Genomic DNA, 20,879 nt, shown 5'->3' on the forward strand with positions numbered 1-20,879 from the left:
CCTCCTCCCACAGATAACTTCACACTCTCATTTCTTCAGGTGTCTACTCAAAGGTCATGGTTTATAGCCCCTCCCTCCCATCGCTCTACCCTCTTTACTTTTCTTTGTTCTTTCTGGAAAGACTTACCACCATTGATAAATATTTCTTTTTTTACTGTCACTAGCAGAGGTCAGGGGTTTTGTTCTGTTGACTCCCATTTCCAGGACTCAGAGCAGCAAGCCCTTGATAAACGTAAAGTATCAAATCGGTGAGCAGAAACAGCAATGATTCTGAGTACCTAGAAAAGGGGGTGGCAGCCGTAGGTGGCTTAGACATCCAACCAAGGGAAATCTGGGAACTCTGAGAAGAGGCCTTAAAGCACCCTCTCTCCCTCCCAGCTCAGTCACTGACAACCAGTAGTGGGTACCTACCTCGCACCAGACACTGCTGGGTGAAGAAGGCATACTGCTTTTCCCTAAGAATTCCTAAGGAGACATGAAGTCATTGACCTTTAATTTCTGAGAGGAAGTCTACCCTGTGATCCAGGAAGTGGCTGTCTTCTACCTGCTAGTGAGGGTCCTACAGTGGGAAACCACCTGGTCTCTGACTCAGTGGGAATCTGTCTCTCCCCAGGTGCTCATCCCCATCTCTCTGTACGTCTCCATTGAGCTGGTGAAGCTTGGGCAAGTATTCTTCCTGCACAATGACCTTGACCTGTATGATGAAGAGACTGATTCATCCATTCAGTGTCGAGCTCTCAACATCACTGAAGACCTGGGTCAGATCCAGTACATCTTCTCAGACAAGACGGGGACCTTGACAGAGAACAAGATGGTGTTTCGGCGTTGCACCATCATGGGCAGCGAGTATTCTCACCAGGAAAATGGTACGAGGGCTCCAAAGGCCTCCATCCCTCTTCTGAAAAGAAAGCATTTAGCTCTCTTGAGAGAACAGGAGATGACAGACACAATCCTGGCTCCCCAAAGAGGCTGTGTGGCATTTTGTCAAGTTGCTTCTTATATCCCTGTGTCCTCCTTGTCACTGATCAGTGCTGTTCCAATTACCTGTAAACTTTCATCTGTTCACAAAGGCTGGAAAGCAATCCCATACATGGTGCCCCTCCAATTGAACTTTACCTGGTATCATACCAAAAATCCAGGTAGGATTTTTACCTACGAACAACAGATTGGAAACATTTCCCATTATGTGGCAATCGTACAAGTAAGGTTTAGGAATTTCTCGGTTTACCTTACCAGACATGTCAAAACAGGTCTAGGCACACACTCAGATTTGACAGATCCAGAAAATGATTTCCCTGAGACAGTTTTGCATTTGGGTCATAGGGCTGTCAAATGCCTAGACTTGTTACCTGTAGGTGGCCCATTAAGATGGCCTGAAATCCCTCAGCCACCCATACACTTTCTAACTAAGTTCTGTAACTCAGAGAATTTAGTTCTCTCTTAGAGATCAACATGCATCCTTTTGGGTAAGAAGGACGGAGAAAGAGAGAGGCGGGAGTATTATAGACTGCTCTATGCCTTTTACCATGGTGACAGTTGACTATTTATGTGGAAGCTCCTAATCTCTTAATAATGCTAACAGCTACAATTACGAGACTTAGAGTATCCCAATCACTTTAACACATTATATCATTATATCTTCAAGACAACACAGTGAGTTAGGTGTTTTTTTAAAACCCCTAATTGAGGAAATAGAGACTCGGGTTAAGTCAAAGCTCAAAGTCACAGAACTCGTAGGCAGTAGAGCCAGGATTTAAATCTTCAGGACTTAGTTGCATCCGTCTCTCCCTAGTCTCAGCAGCCCCATTGCCAGTTCTCCAGAGCAGCCTCACCCAGTGCTCTTGCCTGGCCCCAAGTCAAGGGTCACCCAACCATGGCCCGATCAGTTTCCAACTGGTGCAATAATAGGACTCCTTTCTTGCAGCCAAGCGACTGGAGACCCCGAAGGAGCTGGACTCAGACAGTGAAGAGTGGACCCAATACCAATGCCTGTCCTTCCCAGCCAGATGGGTCCAGGGCCCAGCAACTATGAGAGGACAAAAAAGTGCCCAGCCTCTGAGGAGGTGCCAGAGTGCCCGTGTGCCCATCCAGGGCCACTCCCGACAGAGGTCTATGGGGCACTATGAAAACTCCCAGCCCGCTGTGGCCTTCAGCAGTTCCATAGTAAGTCTCTGCCTTGTCCTATTTAAACTGCAAGTATTCTGTGGTAGGAAGAGATGGGAAAGGACACTGGGATGTGGGAGAGAAGGTTGTACAAACCCTGGAGAGCTCTCAAACCGGTATTCTTGGTCTTGTATGTAGTCCACACATGTTCTTTGTTGGCATAAGCAATATTTGTCCATTTGAAATATTCAATGTTTAGCAATCAGGAGATTTTGTGTAAACATAAAGATTTCTGGCTTCTCTTTAAAAAATGGAGTTGCAAAAATGCTACACACTAAGCCAGCATTTCCTCAAGCCAATAACCGGATTGAACTGAGGAGTCCGCGCCACTTAGACTGGGCAAGCCATGTTCAGTTTTTCACGGCCTCTTCCCCGCCACCTTCTCTGTTTATCCCACCTCTGAGCTGAAAGCCATTAACATGTTAGTTATGCATTTTTTAAATTGTAAAAAAATACTGTATACTGGCTCATGCCTATAACCCAAGCATTTGGAAGTCTGAGATGGGAGGATCACTTAAGGCCAGGGATTCAAAAGCAGCCTAAGCAACATAGGAACATTCAGGTTAGCACACACTTGTAGTCCTAGCTACTCAGGAGACTGAGGCAAGAGAATCATTCAAGCCCAGGAGTTCAAGGCTCCAGTGAGCTGCTATCGTGCCACTGTACTCCAGCCTGGGCAACAGAGCAAGACCTTGAGAGAGAGACAGAGAAAGATTATACAATTAGGAAAGATAAGAAATACTTGTTATGCCCATCTTTCTACAAAGTAGAAAAACAGAAGATAAACCTGTAGGGTTTATGTTTAAAGAAAAATGGGAGACTATGCTTTTTGCTGATAATCAAAAATGAGTTTTAAATAGTTGTAAAGCAAAGAATATCTATGTCAAAATTAACCAGCCTGTGTCATTACCGTAGGTTAACTTCTTGGCCCTGATGGGCATTCAGGTTTGTGAATTTGGTCTGGGACTTTCTGCATCCTTTCACGTTTGATCCTTTAAGACAGCCGTCTATAAACATCCAAGTAGCAAGTGAAGAAGCCAAGCTCCTCCCCTGATATTACACAGCATTCCTCAGAAGTCAAGGCCAAAACTAGACCTTCTGACTACTGGCCTATTCCTCTTTCCTATGCATATGCTCTTTCTCCAGAGAACATAAGAATACATCATCTGGAATTCGTGCACTTGCAGAAAAGGCCACAGGGAGCCCAGCTATCTTGAACAAAAGACACATACTGACAGATGGGAATAGATGATAAAAATGATCCTTTTGGCCAATTTCCTTTAAGTCTTTTGTTTTGAATACACACATACCCACAACTATATATATTAAACATTATTTGCAATCATGGTACACATCAATTGTAGGTGCCAGGGTTTTTTGTTTTAACTTAGCATGCCATGAAAAGGATTTTTCATATTGCTACTTAGTATTCATAACCCAGGACTGTGTTTTCTGACTGTGATAAAGAAAAATGCTGTAAGTCTGTGTTTTAAGTTGTTACTCATCTAACACTGGATGAGTACAAAGTTAACTTTCTTGTGTTATTCTCATGCACACAAATGCAGCATTAGCAAGGATAAAACCAGCAGGGTGTGTTGAGACAAACGATCCTCATAAATAACACAAGTGGAATGATCCAAAGATGCCTTTGGGAAGACTCGTGAGATTTTTTTCCTTTTGATTTTCCCAAGTGAGATAACAACAGGACATGTCTATTAGCCAGTCTTTCTCTTTGTTAATTGAATTCATCTCCCTATGAACAGAACGCACCTCCCCCAGCTCTCTTCCCATATGTTTTTTAAATGACCTTCCTGAATTCTTATTAGGCATAGATTCCATATGTCTTTTTGCACCTTCCAGTTCTAGGTATTGCTGGCATCCCATGTGCCTGAGAATGTCTTTCTCCAGACCATGGGAAAGAGAAAGGAAGCTTTCCTTTGTGTATCTCAGTTAAGACACATCAATTCACGGCCCCTTGTTCAGCCTGAAAAATCCCCGAAGCCCTGAAAGACGACCTCCCTGAGGCAGGCAGTGTAACTGGTATGCAGGGCCCTTCACTGATAGTAGGTGAGGGGGACACACCTACCCTGGAGCTGTTTCCAGATTCTGAATGTCCTCACCCTGCTCCGGGTGGCAATTCCAAAGGCAAGTCTAATAAAGTTCATTCAGGAGCAATAAGGAAATGACACTAGACCCAATTCTTGTTGCCTGGGCAGGTGGAGAAGGTGAGCGGTTCTTCTTATCACCAGCTAAGTATACTGTTCTATAATCTGGCCACTTGAAAATATGAGGTTAGTGGGACAATAGCATCCTTGGGTAGTTGTTAGGGAGGGCACTGGCCTGAAGGTCGGGAAATGTAAGTTCTGATTTTAGCTGTGCTGCTGGCTTGCTGGGTAACCTTAAGCACGTGTTAACCCTCTTTCTACTTCTCTTCCATCAACTGAAAATATTCATTCTTTACTTAAAATTCTCAGCAAGCATTCTAAAGATCAAATAACACCTGCCAGATCCCTTCAAACTATAACTTAGGCACATTTGGGAATCCAAAGCCCCAGGCGTTAGCTCTTAGCTGCCCCGTGGGTGAGCTCTGTGTCTGTGGTGAACTTACTGAACTAGAAGCCTCAACTTCCCCATTGTTAAGATGAACATGATCGTTCAGGCTCATGAGTTTATTTTGAGGATTTGTTCTTAAAACCATGTGTTCCAGGTAGACAGATACCGAATAGAAGTTGTAAATGATCTTTCCAAAGGGAAGCTGTCTGCCTTGAACGAATGTTCACTCACGTATCAACATCATGGAGGGCAATGGGGAGTTTTCATAGACTGTAACTGTTGAGCTCTCTCTCCTGAGATGATGGTATGTTTGGTCTAGAATAGGGTCTGGGCATTCTTATTTTTATTCCTGATGATTCTAGTGAACAGCCAAGATTGAGAAGCTCTGTGAGCAGACCATTGCCCCTCCAGGAAAGTCTTCGTTTGGCTCATAGGTTCTTCCTACAGCTTGGAAGGCATTAGCTGAAGGGTGTGATTTATGCCACCTAAGGGCTCTCATGCCAGCCCATCAATTTCCTCGGGATGCAGCCAGATCCTTAAAGTAATCCCAAGACAGCTTCTGTGGCAGCCCCTGCAGGGTCCCTCAGCTCCCACACCCACCCACCCTTGGCAGGCCCTAAGCTTGCCCCTCTCCCACCTGCCCCCCGCCTGCTCCCACCTGGCCATCTGGCATCAGTTTGGGGCTCATTATCTCTTGGAACCACCAGTGCTTTACCTCTCCTTTGTGAACTCAGACAGAACTTGCCTCTGAAACCCCCAGGGAGCATTTAATCACATTCTACAGAAACCAGTCCTTGGCTCAAAAATAAAACAAGAATCAACAAGAGCAACAACAATGAAATCTAGGGGTTTTTTTTTTTTTCTTTTACTATAAAAAAATAAGGAAGCATCAGTGATTACCGCCTCATTGCCTGCTATAAACCCTGTAGCTTGGAGGTGGGAGTAATAGCCTTATAAAAATGGCGAGTTCTGAGCCAATGTTTAATAGTACTGGCAGATGGAAAATGAAATGCTTTTTTTTAATCCTCATCTGTAAGCAGCCAAGATTTGAGCCAAGAATCTTGGTTTAAAAGTGTCACTTAGAGAATGTTTTTTCAGAACCATCAGGCCAAAGAGTATCTTCCTAATTGTAAACTTTGCACGGGGGCCAGCTAGACTCCCCCAAACTTCCCCACCACTCCCATCTATAAATATCCATCCCTTCCCCCCAAAGAAAATGTGATAGAGAGGAGCAACGGTGGTGTCCTTGGCCTTCTGCCTCCTTTCCCTAGCCTCGGCCTTCCTTTCCTTCTTTGGAAGAGATTTCTTTCTGCAGCACTCCCAGTCTGCTCCAGATTGGCGGGACAGCCCACATGCTCACACTCCCACTGTAATGTTAGATAAGAGCCCCAATTCAATCAGCCAACCATACAAAACCTTTCTGGGAGTGATAGAAGCACACAGGGAAATAACAGGTGAGACCTATTTGTGCTTCTCCTGGTCCCCAGTGTCCCAAATGGGAGTGGAGGGTTCAGCTACAGGGACACTGTTCACAAGAAGTGGGATCTGGCAAGATCTGGGAAACTCCCTTCTCTCTCTGGGCTACTGAGGTTTTCCCCCTCCTGGGCTTACGTCCCATTTGAGAAAACCTTACCCTAACAATGTGCTTCTACATAAGTGAAAATGTACTAACATTGACCTATTCTCGTTCTTTATCCAAGCCAAATATCACAAGGTCATACTACCTCAGGCCACACAAAAACATCACTACCTCAAGCGACATTTGAGCCTCAGCTCACCAGCAACCAAGAAAATCTATTTCCAGGATTGGAACACACCACGGAGTTAAGTCTATGAAAGGAACCAGAGGCCATGTGATGGGAAGAAAGCATTCCCCACCCGTCTTCTCTGTTCCCAACATCTCAGGGACAATCATTGCTAACGGGCTCTTGGGTATCCTTCCAGAGGCACACGAATGTGGCATACACATGAACACACATCTTACCACAGATGGACATGTACCATACACACTATTTGTGACTTTGCTTTTTTATTAACCTAGTGAATCTCAGAGAATATCTCCTATGTGTAGACAGACAAGTAAATATTCAATAGAGGGCTTCCTCTGGTTTCCACTAGTGGCCATTAGAATGTGTGAGATAGTTGAACCATCATCATCTGCTTTTACATGTGTGAGTTTTTCTGCAGTATTAATTCGTAGAGCATAATTGAAAAGTTGGCCAAGATTTTTTGGCCAGTATTATTTTTATTGATTTTTTTGAGAATGTTGTATCAGTTGAGACCCTCACCAGCAACAAACAGAAGAATTGGCTCCCTTCCATTTCTTTAGCAGAAACTTTAATTTATTTGGTCTGTCAATCAGTCAACAAACATTCAGAGAGCAACCACTCTATGACGTATACTATGCTAGACACTGGGGACGTCAAGTCTAATAGGACATTGACCCAGATTTCAAGAGATTATAGCCCAATGAAGGGGCAAGAAGAGCACCAGTGAGTACAGGACTGTGCTGTCCTTGCAGGCATGTGTGGGTGCACACGTGCCCTGGAGTTTAGAGGAGGTGCAGTGACATCATTCTGGGGCATGGGATTGTGAGAGGGGGTGGCTTCCTGGAGACCTGGCAATTGAGCTGAATTTTAAGACAAGATGAAATGTTAATCAGAGATACAAGGAGACCATCTAGTGGGGAGGGGGTGAGCAGTGCAGGCTGTTGAGGGAGGAAAGAAAGATGGAGAATTGGGGTTCTTTGCAGGAGCTGAAGTGAAAGCTGCAAGCTGGGGAGGGGAGAATGAGGCGATGGAGACACAAGAACCAGCCACAGAGGGTTTTCTTCCAGGGCCAGACACCAGGATTCCTATTTATTTCCAAGGCTGGCTCAACTGCTGCACCCAATCAATGATGGGTATAAACTTGGGTGCATTATTATTAAAACTGAGAGGAGAACGGCACAATGGGGCATGGCCTACTTTTCCCAGCCTTTGGGGTTGGACCACATCCCAACCAGGAAAGCAATGGGGCAGTAGGATAGCATGTAGCATAGGCCCTTGCTCCTCAGTCTGGGGTCCTTGGACCGGCAGCATAAATGCCACCTGGGAGTTTATCGAAGAAGCAGATGCTAAGGCCTCACTCCAGACTTGCTGAATTAGAATCCACATTTTACTAAGAACTCCAGTTCATTCGTATGCACGTTGAAGTTTGGGAGGTGCTGGCATAAGGTTGAAGGGTTCAGGCTTTAGCATCAGGCAGAGCTGGATTTAAATCCCCACACGTCATGTGTGACTTTGTGACCTTGGACAGGCTACTTAACTTCGATGAGCTTCATTTCCTTCATAATTAAAATAGAATGTTAGTGACTATATCAATGCCATTATGATGATTAGATGATGGACGTGCCCAGTGCCTGACTTTGCTGTACAATCTCAGTAAGTGAACTCTAATGATAGTAATAAGACCCTCGAGGGTATAGTTAGAGCTTGAAAATCACCTCCCTCGAAGAGGTTTGTATGAACTTCAGGTGTTTTGCATTAGAAAGACTTGCAACCTTTGCTGCCACAAAGTTCTAATTTGAAAACAGGTAGCCCTACAAATCTGTATTTCTTTTTCTTCAAAAAGCCAGCCGTGGGCGAGGACACTGCTTTCTTTCTTAGTGTTCTGAGGCGCACGTTCTTAAATGTTAATGGACCATATGGGAAACCAGTGGACTGGAGCTAAAGGAATCATGATGAGCCTCGTCCCGCAGGGCAGGTGTTTGGTGACCCAGTAAAGTTCAGCTGACATCTGCTCCTGGAACCTGCAGGCTGGGCTGTCTGCTGAGGCCAGAGAGGTAGACCCTCTGCAGAAAAAAATTTTTCTTTTAATGCATTGCTATATATTAAAGAATACATAGATATGCTCTTGACAGAGAAATGCCAAGAGTTTAACAGTAGTGAGATAGAATCCTGGGTAGCAGTCACTCAACAAATATCTTGAGTGTCTGCAATCTGCCAGGCACCATGGAGCCCTCAGAGACAATCTCTGCCCTCACAGCACTTACAGACTCCAGGATAAATGAACATGGAATAAATAAGTGTTAACTAATTTTAACTATGTTACCATTTAGAAATTCATAATGCATAGTTTAGAGCAAAGCAGCAGGGCATTGTAAGAGGCTGGGAGTCAGGTGGTCTGAGAGCTGTCCAAGTTCTGGCCCTAAGTCAATGTGAAATCTCAAGCACTTCCCTTACTTCCTCTCTGGCACTCAGTTTCATCATCAGAAAAAACTGGGATTTGGTTCTGATGGCCTCCGAGCTTGTTCTCTAACTCTGAGTGAGGGTTAACACCATCCCATTCACGCGGTGCTCCCACACCCGAAAAGCAAGCACCTATTCTTTGAAAAAGGAAGAATCTCATGGACTATATGCTGAGACTTAAGGGTGTGGAAGACCACTCATGGTGTGTGGGATACCAGACACTTAAAGACCCTGGCTGGCAGTACATCTCTAAGTCCCCTTCCTTCTCCTGACTTGCCTTGTGTGGGAGTTAAAAGCATGAATTCTTAAGTCAGACTATCTGGAATCAACTGGAGAAATGCCTCCCACTTACTGTGTGACCTTAGGCAAGACACTTAACTTCCCTAGCACCAGTTTCCTCAGATGGAATAAAGAGATGGAGAGGCTGACAGCCCTGGACAGACAAGGTTGCTGCAGGGATGCAGTGAGATAATGGATGTCCTCAGAGAGACAAATACCATGGGAACAGCTTCTCACTACCATGAGAAATGGGTTCAAGGTTCCTGGAATGATGCTGGTGAACTGATGGCAAGCACTAAATGGACCCTATAACCTGGATTAATAGATTATTAATAAGAAAACATTTTACCGTGACCACAGAAAAGAAAAACTTTAGACTAGCAGACCAGGTATCAGAGCTCTGAATCTGGCTTTACGCTGACTCACTGGGGAACATGGGTCAAAGCAGCCTATCTCTTTGGGTTTCAATTAAGTTAAGATTAGTTTCATCTCAATTTGGGACTGTGAGAATCCGGCAAGATCATATAAATCTGTGGTCCCTGAGTCCCTGGAGTAACAATCTATGGCCTATTAGGTAAAATGAAGCTTCGTCTGTATTTATAGCCACTCCGTGTCACTCGTGTCACCACCTGAGCTCTGCCTCCTGTCAGACCAGCAGCGGCATGAGCTTCTCATAGGACTACCAATGCCACCGTAAACTGTGCACGTGCGGGGTCCAGGTTGCATGTTGCTTAAGAGAATCTAATCCTTGATAATATGAGGTAGAGCTGTGGTGGTGACACTAGCACTGGGACCTTCTAATTGCACAAAAGCAAGCTGAGGGCTCACATGATTCTGCATTATGTTGAGTTGTATCATTATTTCACTATACATTAACAATGTAATAATAACACAGATAAAGTAATGCACTTGAACCATCCTGAAACCATACCCCACCTGCTGGCCCATGGAACAATTATCTTCCAAGAAGCCAGTCCCTGGTGCCAAAAAGGTTGGGGATTGCTGATAGAACTGATATTGTCTGGGAAGATAGGAAGAGCTTCACTCATGTGAGTTCCTGTTATCAAAGACTGCATTCTGCTAGGCACAGTGGCTCACACCTGTAATCCTAGCACTCTGGGAGGATGAGGCAGGCTGATCACTTGAGCTTAGGAGTTTGAGACCAGCCTGAGCTTGAGCAAGATCTCATCTCTAAAAATATCTGGGTGTTGTGGAGGGTGCCAGTGGTCCCAACTACTTGGAAGGCTGAAGGAAGAGAATCACTTGAGTCCAAGAGTTTGAGGCAGCTGTGGGCTGTAAACTACAACACTCTACCAAGGGTGACAAAGTGAGACTTTGTAAAGAAAAGAAGGAAGGAAGGAAAGAAGGACTGTACTCAAAGCCAGAGAGGCTAGATAACATATGCATTCTTCCCAAGCTTTCCCAAAACGACCACTCCACGTTGTATGGACAGTTCACCGTCACTGCTCACAAGGCGATGGAAGCAAATGCAGATTTGACGCTGTCTCATCGGCCCTCTTCCTTGTGATGAGCAGACTTTTTTTCTGGAAGTTGTCTTCAGATAGTATGAACAAGTCGGGGTGTGAATGTTGACTCTTGGAGAGAACCCCATTAGACGTGGGGACCCTTGAAGAGAATGTGCCCCACTCCCACAGGATGTATCTGTGTCTTCCCCTCCGCAGCAGCCCCAGCGAGGACAGAATCACCCCTTTGGGAATCACTGCATGTGGCAGTCAGAAAAAACAGTCTGAGGATGCTTTTTCCTGTAAGATATTTTTTTTTAATCTCAATTTAGATTCTTATTTGTCAAACTCATTGGCCTTCAGTTTTCAACTGCAGGAATCAATCAAGATTCCCTCAGTCTATCTTTTTCAACCATTCATTTTCTTCAAAACTATAATTTATCTGTGAACCTTGAACTCTGACAGGAATCGTCTTACGTGCAAGCTTCTCTGCAAAATGGCTTTTGTCACATCTAACTGTTGAGAGCTGGTGTGTGTTGAGCGTCTGCTTCAAACAAAGCCGTAGTTAGAGCTCTAGAAGATACAGCCTCATGGAAAACACAAACTTTCTATCTTTGAGGCTTTTACTGTATCTCTAGGGAGTTTAAACATGGGAATAAGAAAAGTGAATTTAAAATGTAGGTCAAGATGCCAGCGAGGTAGGCAGGAGCCTAGGGCCATGGCTGCCATTGCCTCCACCACTCTGCTTCAGTGCTTCTGGGTCTTTGAGTTTTCACCACCTGGGAGAAGCTGTCAGGGCATCAGATCCCTGGGGATGGGGAACAGAGGAGGCAGAGTGAGAGAAAATAAATAAATAAGCAAACAAATAATAAAAGAAGATATAAGTCAATATGCAGAGAATTCCAAAGGGATGGTTCAAGTGGCAACTTCTAAGTAGAGGTAAAAAATTGGAAACCCATAAGTTATGTCATCCCAGAGATTTAAAAAGAGAAAACAAAAAGAAAAAGAAAAAAAAATGGGTTATGCATTATCTCTTCTTTATGTCAAAACATCAGGAGATTTGGCCAATTGAACCAGCATTGGAATATTTCACTTGGCAGAGCTGTTGCCACTCTTTAGACAGTGTAGGACACAGATCTCACAGCACCCCATCCCTAAATGTCCTCATCTGTTCCATGATCACCTTATATGACCTACTTCTGTGAACATCCTGAGTTCAAGAACCCACCATTGTGGTTCAATAAAAAAAAAGAGAGAGAGAATTAATTGTTGAGAACAATTAAAACATGGCAGAACCATCGGTGTGACTCTGTAATAAAAAAAGAGAGAATTAATTGAATATGATCCATGGACAGGTGGGATTTCCCATGGTTATTGAATTCTAGCCAGGCTTCTGGTAGACAGGAGAGGCTGTGATCATAGAGGGAGAGGTGTGTCTAGGAGGCAATAAACAGAACACACCGGGCCGAGCTGAGCGTCTGCGCGGGGAGTGTTGGGAGTGGAGACACAAACTGAGAAAGAATCTAGATGTCGATGAGCTGATTGTGCTGACAATGAGGATCTTCTGAAGGTGTTTTCAGGTCAAGGGTATCAGGAGGAAAATGAGGTTTTAGGAAGATTGTGCTTCACATACATATGAAAAATTTTTTTAAAAAAAAGGTGAGAGGCAGCAACATCAGGTAGAGGCTAAAGCAGAAACCAGAGATCGAGGGCCAGAGGGTCTGAGCACTGCTGGAAGCAGCAGGAATGGGGAATAAATGGTGGGGAGATACTGGGAGGGAAGAACTGGTAGTTGATGGACAAGTGCGATTGAGGGGCAAGAAGGAATCAAATAAAAATCAGCAATGAGCAGGCCTGTGGGAGAGGGGACCGTGCAGGATACAGACTGCAGTGTGGAGTGTACCATCTGTTCCCAGCTCCTGCAAAGAATCTGCCACAGGCCTTCCTTCCCAGTCCTCTCAGGAGAGGTGCCCACTCAGGCCCTTTGTCTTCCAGGAAAAAGATGTGACTCCAGATAAAAACCTCCTGACCAAGGTTCGAGATGCTGCCCTGTGGCTGGAGTCTTTGTCAGACGGCAGAGCCACCAAACCTTCCTTCTCTACCACCTCCTCCATTGCTGACTTCTTCCTTGCCCTAACCATCTGCAACTCCGTCATGGTGTCCACAACCACTGAGCCCCGGCAGAGGGTAAGGACTGGTGAAGGTTGGGAGTGGAGAGGAGAGACATGACGCCTGGGTCCTGACCACTGGGTCACGTTCCATCACTGTGAGAACTTGAACAGATCTCTTACCCTCTCTGGGTTGGTTTCTTCATGTTTAAATACAATGAAAAAATGTTATCTATGAGCTCTTTGTGTAGCTTTCAAACTATGTCTGTCTGCAGGGTAGCTAGTAAGAGTTAATGTTTACTGAGCACTCAGCTACGTGCCAGACATTATGCCAAACACTTTACCTGTATTATCATTTAACTTCCACAGTCCAACAGCTCTGTGAGGTACATGCTTGGCTTTAGCAAGTAAGAAAGTGGTGGCTCAGATAACGTGAGGGACATAACAAAGGATGGACATTTAAAGCATGGCAGAACTATCTGTGCGACTGTAATACTGTTACAGTGGGACAGTACAGTATACCCTGTTACACTGCTATCTGCTTTTACAGAGGAGTCCAAAATAATCAATACTGTGATGTTCTTCCCCTGGAAATAATGCAGCTGGATGCTCATTTATGTAGAATTATACTCTGAAACCTAGTAAAAGTAGATTTGTCTTCAATTTTCCACAAACTTTCAGCCAAGCTGCTCCCTTGTGGGGACATGGATGGGAATAAGTACCGTGTGTGGCACAACTTGTGTCTATGAAGCCCAGACAAGAGGGCTCACCCAGGCTCCAAACCCCCTCTGCCCTAAGTCCCTCATGTTATGGTTGGGTAAACTGTGGCCCATAGAGGAGAAGAGATTTTCCCACAATCACTGAAGGCTTGAATAGTCGACCTATTGTGAAATTGCTTTCACCTTCTGCAGCAGACAGCTTGATATTATTTCCAACAGTGACAACAATGCTCTACTTTCCTCTTTCGTCCACAAGGTCACCATCCCACCCTCAACCAAGGCTTTGGGAATGTCCTTAGAGAAGATTCAGCAGCTCTTCCAAAGGTTGAAGCTTTCAAGCCTCAGCCAATCATTCTCGTCCACTGCACCCTCTGACACAGACCTTGGGGAAAGTCTGGGAGCCAATGCACCCACCATGGACTCGGATGAGAAAGACGACTCGTCTGTGTGCAGTGGGGGCTACTCCACCGATGGCGGCTACAGGAGCAGCGTGTGGGACCAAGGCGACATCCTGGGCTCTGGGTCAGGTGCATCTTTGGAGGAGGAGCTGGAAACCCCAGCTCCAGGCCTGGCTGGGCCTGAGCTCTGTTATGAGGCTGAGAGCCCTGATGAGGCAGCCCTGGTGCATGCTGCCCATGCCTACAGCTTCACGCTGGTGTCCCGGACACCTGAGCAGGTGACTGTCCGCCTGCCCCAGGGCACCTGCCTCACCTTTGACCTCCTCTGTACCCTGGGCTTTGACTCTGTCAGGAAGAGAATGTCTGTGGTTGTGAGGCACCCACTGACTGGGGAGATCGTTGTCTACACCAAGGGCGCTGACTCGGTCATCATGGACCTGCTGGAAGACCCAGCCAGCGGTGAGTCCTGCCTCATTGGGGCTCTGGAAACCAAGGGCTGCATGTGGAGTTTAAGAGGCAGTGTGCAAGGCTGATCAGGAACTCAAGTTAAAATGTCACCGGCCCTGCAGGGCCCAGCTGGAGTATAGGCCCACTAGACATTCTCTTCAAAGCAAGATCCTTAAAACACCCTACATTGTACGTTTCCTTAACCTGGAGAATCACAGCGTCCATTCTCCTGTATAGGTTAAAGACTATACAGTCTTGTAGCAGAGAAACATCTTTACCTTTATTGATTCCAATTTCTAGTTTTCCAAACCCATTTTTAACATTTCAGATTAAGAGAGTGGCACATGGTTAGGTTATGTAGTATGCTTTTGTAAGGTTAAGATCCAAGTTGTGGTTGTGTCCTTCACCCAGGCAGTGTGCAAAGTACCCATGCAATTTGTTTTTTTGTTTGTTTGGTTTTGGTTTTGGTTTTGTTTTTTTGTAGTTTTTGGCCAGGCCAGGTTTGAACCCGCCACCTCTGGCATATGGGGCCAGCGTCCTACCCCTTTGAGCCACAGGCGCCACCCCTACCTATACAATTTGGTCCAAACCCATTTAAACATGGATTATCCACACACAAATTTTTGCACAAGAATGTCCAGTAAAATACCCTAGAACACGCTGTGGTCCTAACTCTTCATTTTGGCTAGAGGCCAATTCAACCTATGAGAGACTTAGGAGACGCAGCTTGAGCCCGGCTACTCTGAATTTCCATTCAGAACTTGTTTCATGTTGCCAGAATTCTGCACTGGGCTCAGGCACTCTGGGTAGCCTCAGGTGTCCTTCTTTATCATCCTTTTCCCCAGCCTCCCCCAGATGGATTTTCACAAACTTACATTGAGCCAAAAAAATGTTCCAAAGTCCCTACATATCAGTGTCCAATTTTGGAGCAGCATGAATGAGTGTGCAGCCACTTCCTGATTGCTAACAAGAAGAAGACAGTTACGGGGTTATGATTCTCCCAGGATAGTAGATTCCAGCCAAGCTTTAGAATCGCCCAGGCAGCCCTGTGCCTCCTGCATTATCAGCTGTGGATCAGGGCCAAGAGGTTCATGGGGATTGATTAGTGTTTAGAATGGGAAGGGAGCTAATTAGTTCTCTTTATCCCCAGACTCTGGCAGACAACTGAATTCAATGCTTTTGAGTTAAGGGGACTATCCCTGGGTAGCAGCCATCTGAGCCGCCCTGGAGATGTTTCTTTATTTGCTCTTCATCTGGTGGCAAAACAGATTAGAGATGTTTCCAACAAAAGACACATACGCTATGTTGCTCTAAGAATTAAGAAGCAAAACTTTGAATGGGAGCGGGAGGAATCACCCCAGGCTTAGTAATATTTATGCTGCTTGGACACTCGATTTGACACTGAGGTTCCTGGCAGCCTGAGTAAGAAGATGAAGTCTGGCAAATCGAAGACAAAAAAAATGTTTAATCTCAGGAGCTGGAGCCTTTGAAAATAAAATATTGTAAATAGTGTTCAATAAGACCGGGCACAAACGGAGACTATGTTTAAGGCTTTGGAAAACAGGAGCACCTAAAAAATGAATCATAGGGTCCATCCGCATTTAAACAAATACTATCATTATTAAAATAAGCCTGGAAAGGATGTTTAGGTACATAAAAACAGCCTTAGAGTAGTACCATGAGAAAAAAATCAGAAGTTCATTCAGCTTCCCCATAATTACTCATTATTCAGTATTATATTTTTAACCACACCCCCTGAGTGAGGGATTCCTTTACAACTGGAACTTTTCCTTGGAAGTGAGAAGAATGTAATCTAAAAATTTGTACCCTCATGTTAATTTGAAATATAAAATTAAAAATAAATTTTACATTAAAAATATATATTTTTAATTTTGCATTAAATGTAGGGATGAATGAGGTACACAGATGATGGCCATTACTACTCCTTCTAAAAATCTCAATCCAGTCCTCATTAAATTTAAAAATAAAAATTCTAAAGCCTTTTCCAAGCTCAGCTTTACGAATCACTACGATTAGTAAGTGATAATACCTATGGCAGCTTAGACAAAGGCAATGATTGTGACATCGATTCCACACATACACACCAGCCAACCCAGGCTTAAAATTCATACTATAGACTTAGATAGATAAAAGAATCGAAGTTTCAAGAGAAAAAGACAAATTACTTCTGACAGGAACTTATGTAGAACTTCACAAAAGGGGCTTTGAGCAACACATTGAAATATTTTTCACACTAGATTTATAGGAAGTGCAAAAAAAATGTTTTTCCTAAGATCATTTCTTGCATAGAAAAAACCCTACTCAGCAAACCCAATGTGGTAAAGAACTTAACTACTGTGATCCAGGTTTGGAGCAGTCCTGGGATCCTATTTGTTACAGGAACTGACGCAGATGACAGAGAAGACAATAGCTCAGACAGAGAGAACAGGTTCTGAAAGCAGGTGGCATCCAGGGCTTGGCTGGTGACACAAAACACCTTAGGTAACAATAATGATTAAACTTCTGGTCCCCCGATTCAGCTGGGCTTCAACTAGACCTGAGAATCTCTATTATTTAAGTTCCCATATGCTTCTCCTGCAAACAAGAGGTTGAGAACAGTATCCCCTAGACCACCCACCTTCCTTAAATAGCATTTTTCCCAGCCAGGCTTTTGATGACAAGGTAAAGAGAGCAGGTGAGGGAAGGCCCTGGAGTTATCCCTGAGAGGGGAAATGACAGCCAGGAGAGCTCCTCTGTGTTTTTAGGGCCAGCTGTGAAGGGGACTCCTCTGAAGCAAATATAGTCAGCTGGGAAGATCCGGGGTGTTGGGGATGGGGATCTCTAAGCATTCATACATGGCCTCATGGGGACAATGACCATTTGGCAGTGACTGACATTGATTTGGAGAAGAAGCTAAAGAAAACCCAAGCCCGGACCCAAAAGCACCTGGACCTGTATGCAAGAGACGGCCTGCGCACGCTGTGTATCGCCAAGAAGGTCAGAACAAACTCTTCCAGATGTGCTGCTAATGTCATTGCTGAACGGCCTTAACCCTGCTTCTATCTTTTTTTTCTTTATAGAAGACCCTTAGAGTTGCTTGTTTTACTATTTTCAGGATTAGCTGTTCTCTGACAGTTTAGCTGGAGCAGAGGTCCCATACCAACGTGGCTTTCTCAGTCCCTGCTTTTCATTGTATGTGTGATGGGTAACTCAGAAGACAATTTAAGTTATAATTTTGCCTTCAAAGGATCCTTTTAAAGTTTGTATTCTTTGCCTGAACTTAAATTTTGGAAACTTTTTTATATTCACCATAGAAATCTAGAGTTCGGGTTTCTCTTAGAGGATCTGGCAAACTGTCTCCATTTTTGAATGGCTGCATCAATTACAACTAGGTGGCAGTCATTCCTTTGATGAAGGGTGTGTTCAGCTGTGTTCTGCAGTTAGCCATAGGCCCCACCACTCCCTATTGCACTGCCCATGGTCTGGGGTATAGTGATTATATATATATATCACCCACCTCATTTTCTGCAGATCTTTGATTTTGCAGCTCCTGAAAGAAAGGTAGGCAATAAGAGGTGTGAATTACACAACAAAGGCATCTAAAGAGGCACGTAAAATGTAGTAGGGATGCTATGATGGGCATCCTCTAGGCTCTTCATCTCTTTTATGGTGCTGAATACAGTAATGAAGTTGAGTACCCACCAGACCCATCTGGGTGTAAGTTTCAGTATCACTACCTTTAGATATGTGACCTTAAGCAAATTTCCTTACCTCTCTGAGTTTTATCTATAAAATGGTGCTAATCCTCCCTACCTCATGCAGTTGTCATGGAGCATAACTAAGGTAACACGTATACAATGTCTGGGACGGCAATGACTCCTTCCAATGAATTGGAATTATATCCTTACCACCTTCTACTTTCCATTGAAGTTATTCATGCATGCTTTGCCTCCCCTAAGATGCCACATACTATGCATTCCTGAAAAGACAAAGAAAGTACCATTCAGAGGGACTTAAGGAATACTTGATCCTTGGACAAAAGAATCCTTCCCTGCTATAAGAGACAGTACACATGCAAATGCCAGCAGAAGGGTCTGGAAATTCTGTGGAACTCCAATGGAGGAAGAGGTGGCCGCTAGCTAGATTCTGCCAGCTCTCAGGGACCTCCAAGTGTGGGACACCTTGCCTGGTGGGGTGGGTGACAGGCTGTGCAAGATCTGGCTGCTGTTTTTCTTTCCAGCCCCATTTCTAAACCTTCTCCACCTTGCTTTCAATCTTTCCACACCTGATCTGTTCAAGGAATGGAAAGAAGGGCAAGTCCATTGCTGTTTTACAGCCTTTGCACTTGGTCTTCCCCATGATCGACCCCCTCGTGTGTTTGAACTTTAGCTTGAATGTCACCTTGTTAAGGAGACTGAACACCGATCAGAAAGCAGCCCCCCCACAGTTATTCCCCTGCCCCATTACATCCCCCACATCACCCTTATTTTCTGCATAGCACTCCTTGAAATGATCTATTCTTTTTTTTTTCCCACAGTTTTTGGCCAGGGCTGGGTTTGAACCTGCCACCTCCAGCATATGGGGCTGGCGCCCTACTCCTTTGAGCCACAGGAGCCGCCCAAAATGATCTATTCTTTTAAATTTTGTGCTTGGATATTATCTCTAGCCTTCCATCAGATATAAGCCCAAACATCTAGGGACCTTTTCTCTCTTCATCATCTCCAGTGCCCTGTGCACAGTAAGAACTCAATGGATGTTTGGTGGTAATGGAACATAAAGATCAATCTCCACTGATTTGGGCATTGAAATAAAAAGAAAAAAAATCAAGGAGGAGCAACCCCATCAAATGATGTAATGAGGTTCACACAGGCCCTTAGGAGGCCCAGCAGATGGAGAAGGGTGAGGGAATTCTCTTGCTGACCAACCTGAGGTTGATGCAGAGCCTTTTCCTGTCCCGTAGGTCATAAGTGAAGAGGACTTCCGGAGATGGGCCAGTTTCCGGCATGAAGCCGAGGCATCCCTCGAAAACCGCGATGAGCTTCTAATGGAGACAGCACAGCATCTGGAGAATCGACTCACCTTACTTGGTAGCTAAAAATAAGTCTTCATTACATGAAAAAAGGAATGTGGCAAGTTAGGAAGGGAGTTTTTGGCTCTGATTCTGACACTGCTACAAATATGTCTCAATTAGCAGCCTTCCCTGGGGTGCCCTTCTAGGTATCTGGCATAAATGGGCTGTGTGGATACCCAGCCCAGACTCCGCAGCTTCGGGAGGATGCCCTGGGAGCATTTCTGTACTCCCCTCAGGAGAAAACCTCTGAATTTGGCTCCTTTTCGACAGCACACTCCTCCATTCATTCCGGTGTTTGTTGAGCACCTGCTGTGTACCAAGGGGCAGGCTAGGGAACAGGGCTACAACAAGAAATAGCAGCTTCAGACTCTGCTTTCCTGGAGCTCGGGGTCTAGGAGAATGCTGGATCCGCAAAGCAGGAGATGCCAACCTAGCCTGGGGGCCAGGACAAGCTTAGGAAGGCTGTTAACTTAAAGCAGTGATTTTCAACAGGTATGCCACTGCACGCCATTAGAGGATCTTAGGATTGCTGCGAAAATGTTCAAAGATTATTAACTAAATTATAATAATTATTATTATTATTTAGAGACAGAGTCTTACTCTGTTGCCCTTGGTAGAGTGCCATGATGACACAGCTCACAGCAACCTCCAGCTCTTGGGCCAGGCAATTTTCTTGCCTCAGCCTCCCGAGTAGCTGGGACTACAGGTGCCCACCACAATGCCCAGTTATTTTTTGTTGCAGTTTGGCTAGGGCCAGGTTCGAACCCACCGCCCTCGGTATATGGGGCCGGTGTCCTACTCACTGAGCCACAGGCATCACCCTAACTAAATTATTTTTGAACGAAGTTCAAAGCACAGTAAATATTTTCTTTTTCTTACCCTTGTTTTTTTTTTTGATCAACATAATTTAAGTGTGCCATAGATGTTTTACTGTAGGTTTGAGTGTGCCATGAGACAAAAAAAAGGTTAAAAAAAAAAAAAAAAACACTGATTTAGAGAAAGAGAAGGAGCTTGTTGAGCAGAAGGAAGGACTCGAGCGAAGGCCCAGAAGCAGCCCCTGGCTGCTGGGAAACACAGAAGTCGGCTGGGGCTGGACCACAGGGTACAGGGAAGAGATGATGTGAGGAGAGAGGGGTCAGCTGGACCCAGATTACAAAGAGCCATGTAAATCATAGGCTAAAAGTTGGAGAAGGCCCGGGGATGAAAGTGGGGACAGGTTGTGCTTTACAAAAGTTACTCTGGCAGCTGCTGTGCAGAAGGTAGGTAGCTGCACTGGGGGAAAGAGAAACAGAGACCAGTTAAGAGGTTTTGTGTCTGTTGGAGAAAAAGTATTACCAAGGTGCAGAGGGGAGGCTTTAATGATCAGGATTAATCTCCTCATACCTCTGAAGCAAGATCTAGGTGGGGCAGTGCCCCAGCAGCCTGTCCTGACCACATGGGTGGTGCTGG

General features: G+C 44.9%; 1 protein-coding gene across 1 annotated transcript in view; it reads left to right on the forward strand.

The window, feature by feature from the left end:
* ATP10B (ATPase phospholipid transporting 10B (putative)) overlaps positions 1-20,879 on the forward strand; it is a 96,010-nt gene that overhangs the window by 41,308 nt on the left and 33,823 nt on the right. Inside the window, exons 8-13 of the mRNA XM_012807795.1 lie at positions 614-866; positions 1,925-2,163; positions 12,683-12,874; positions 13,771-14,371; positions 17,247-17,356; positions 19,320-19,446. Of these exons, the coding sequence (XP_012663249.1) occupies positions 614-866; positions 1,925-2,163; positions 12,683-12,874; positions 13,771-14,371; positions 17,247-17,356; positions 19,320-19,446 (1,522 nt within the window). The remainder of the gene's footprint in view (positions 1-613; positions 867-1,924; positions 2,164-12,682; positions 12,875-13,770; positions 14,372-17,246; positions 17,357-19,319; positions 19,447-20,879) is intronic.

This window comes from Otolemur garnettii, unplaced genomic scaffold (assembly GCF_000181295.1).
Source record: "Otolemur garnettii isolate 467f Iridium unplaced genomic scaffold, OtoGar3 scaffold00003, whole genome shotgun sequence".
NCBI lineage: Eukaryota > Metazoa > Chordata > Mammalia > Primates > Galagidae > Otolemur > Otolemur garnettii.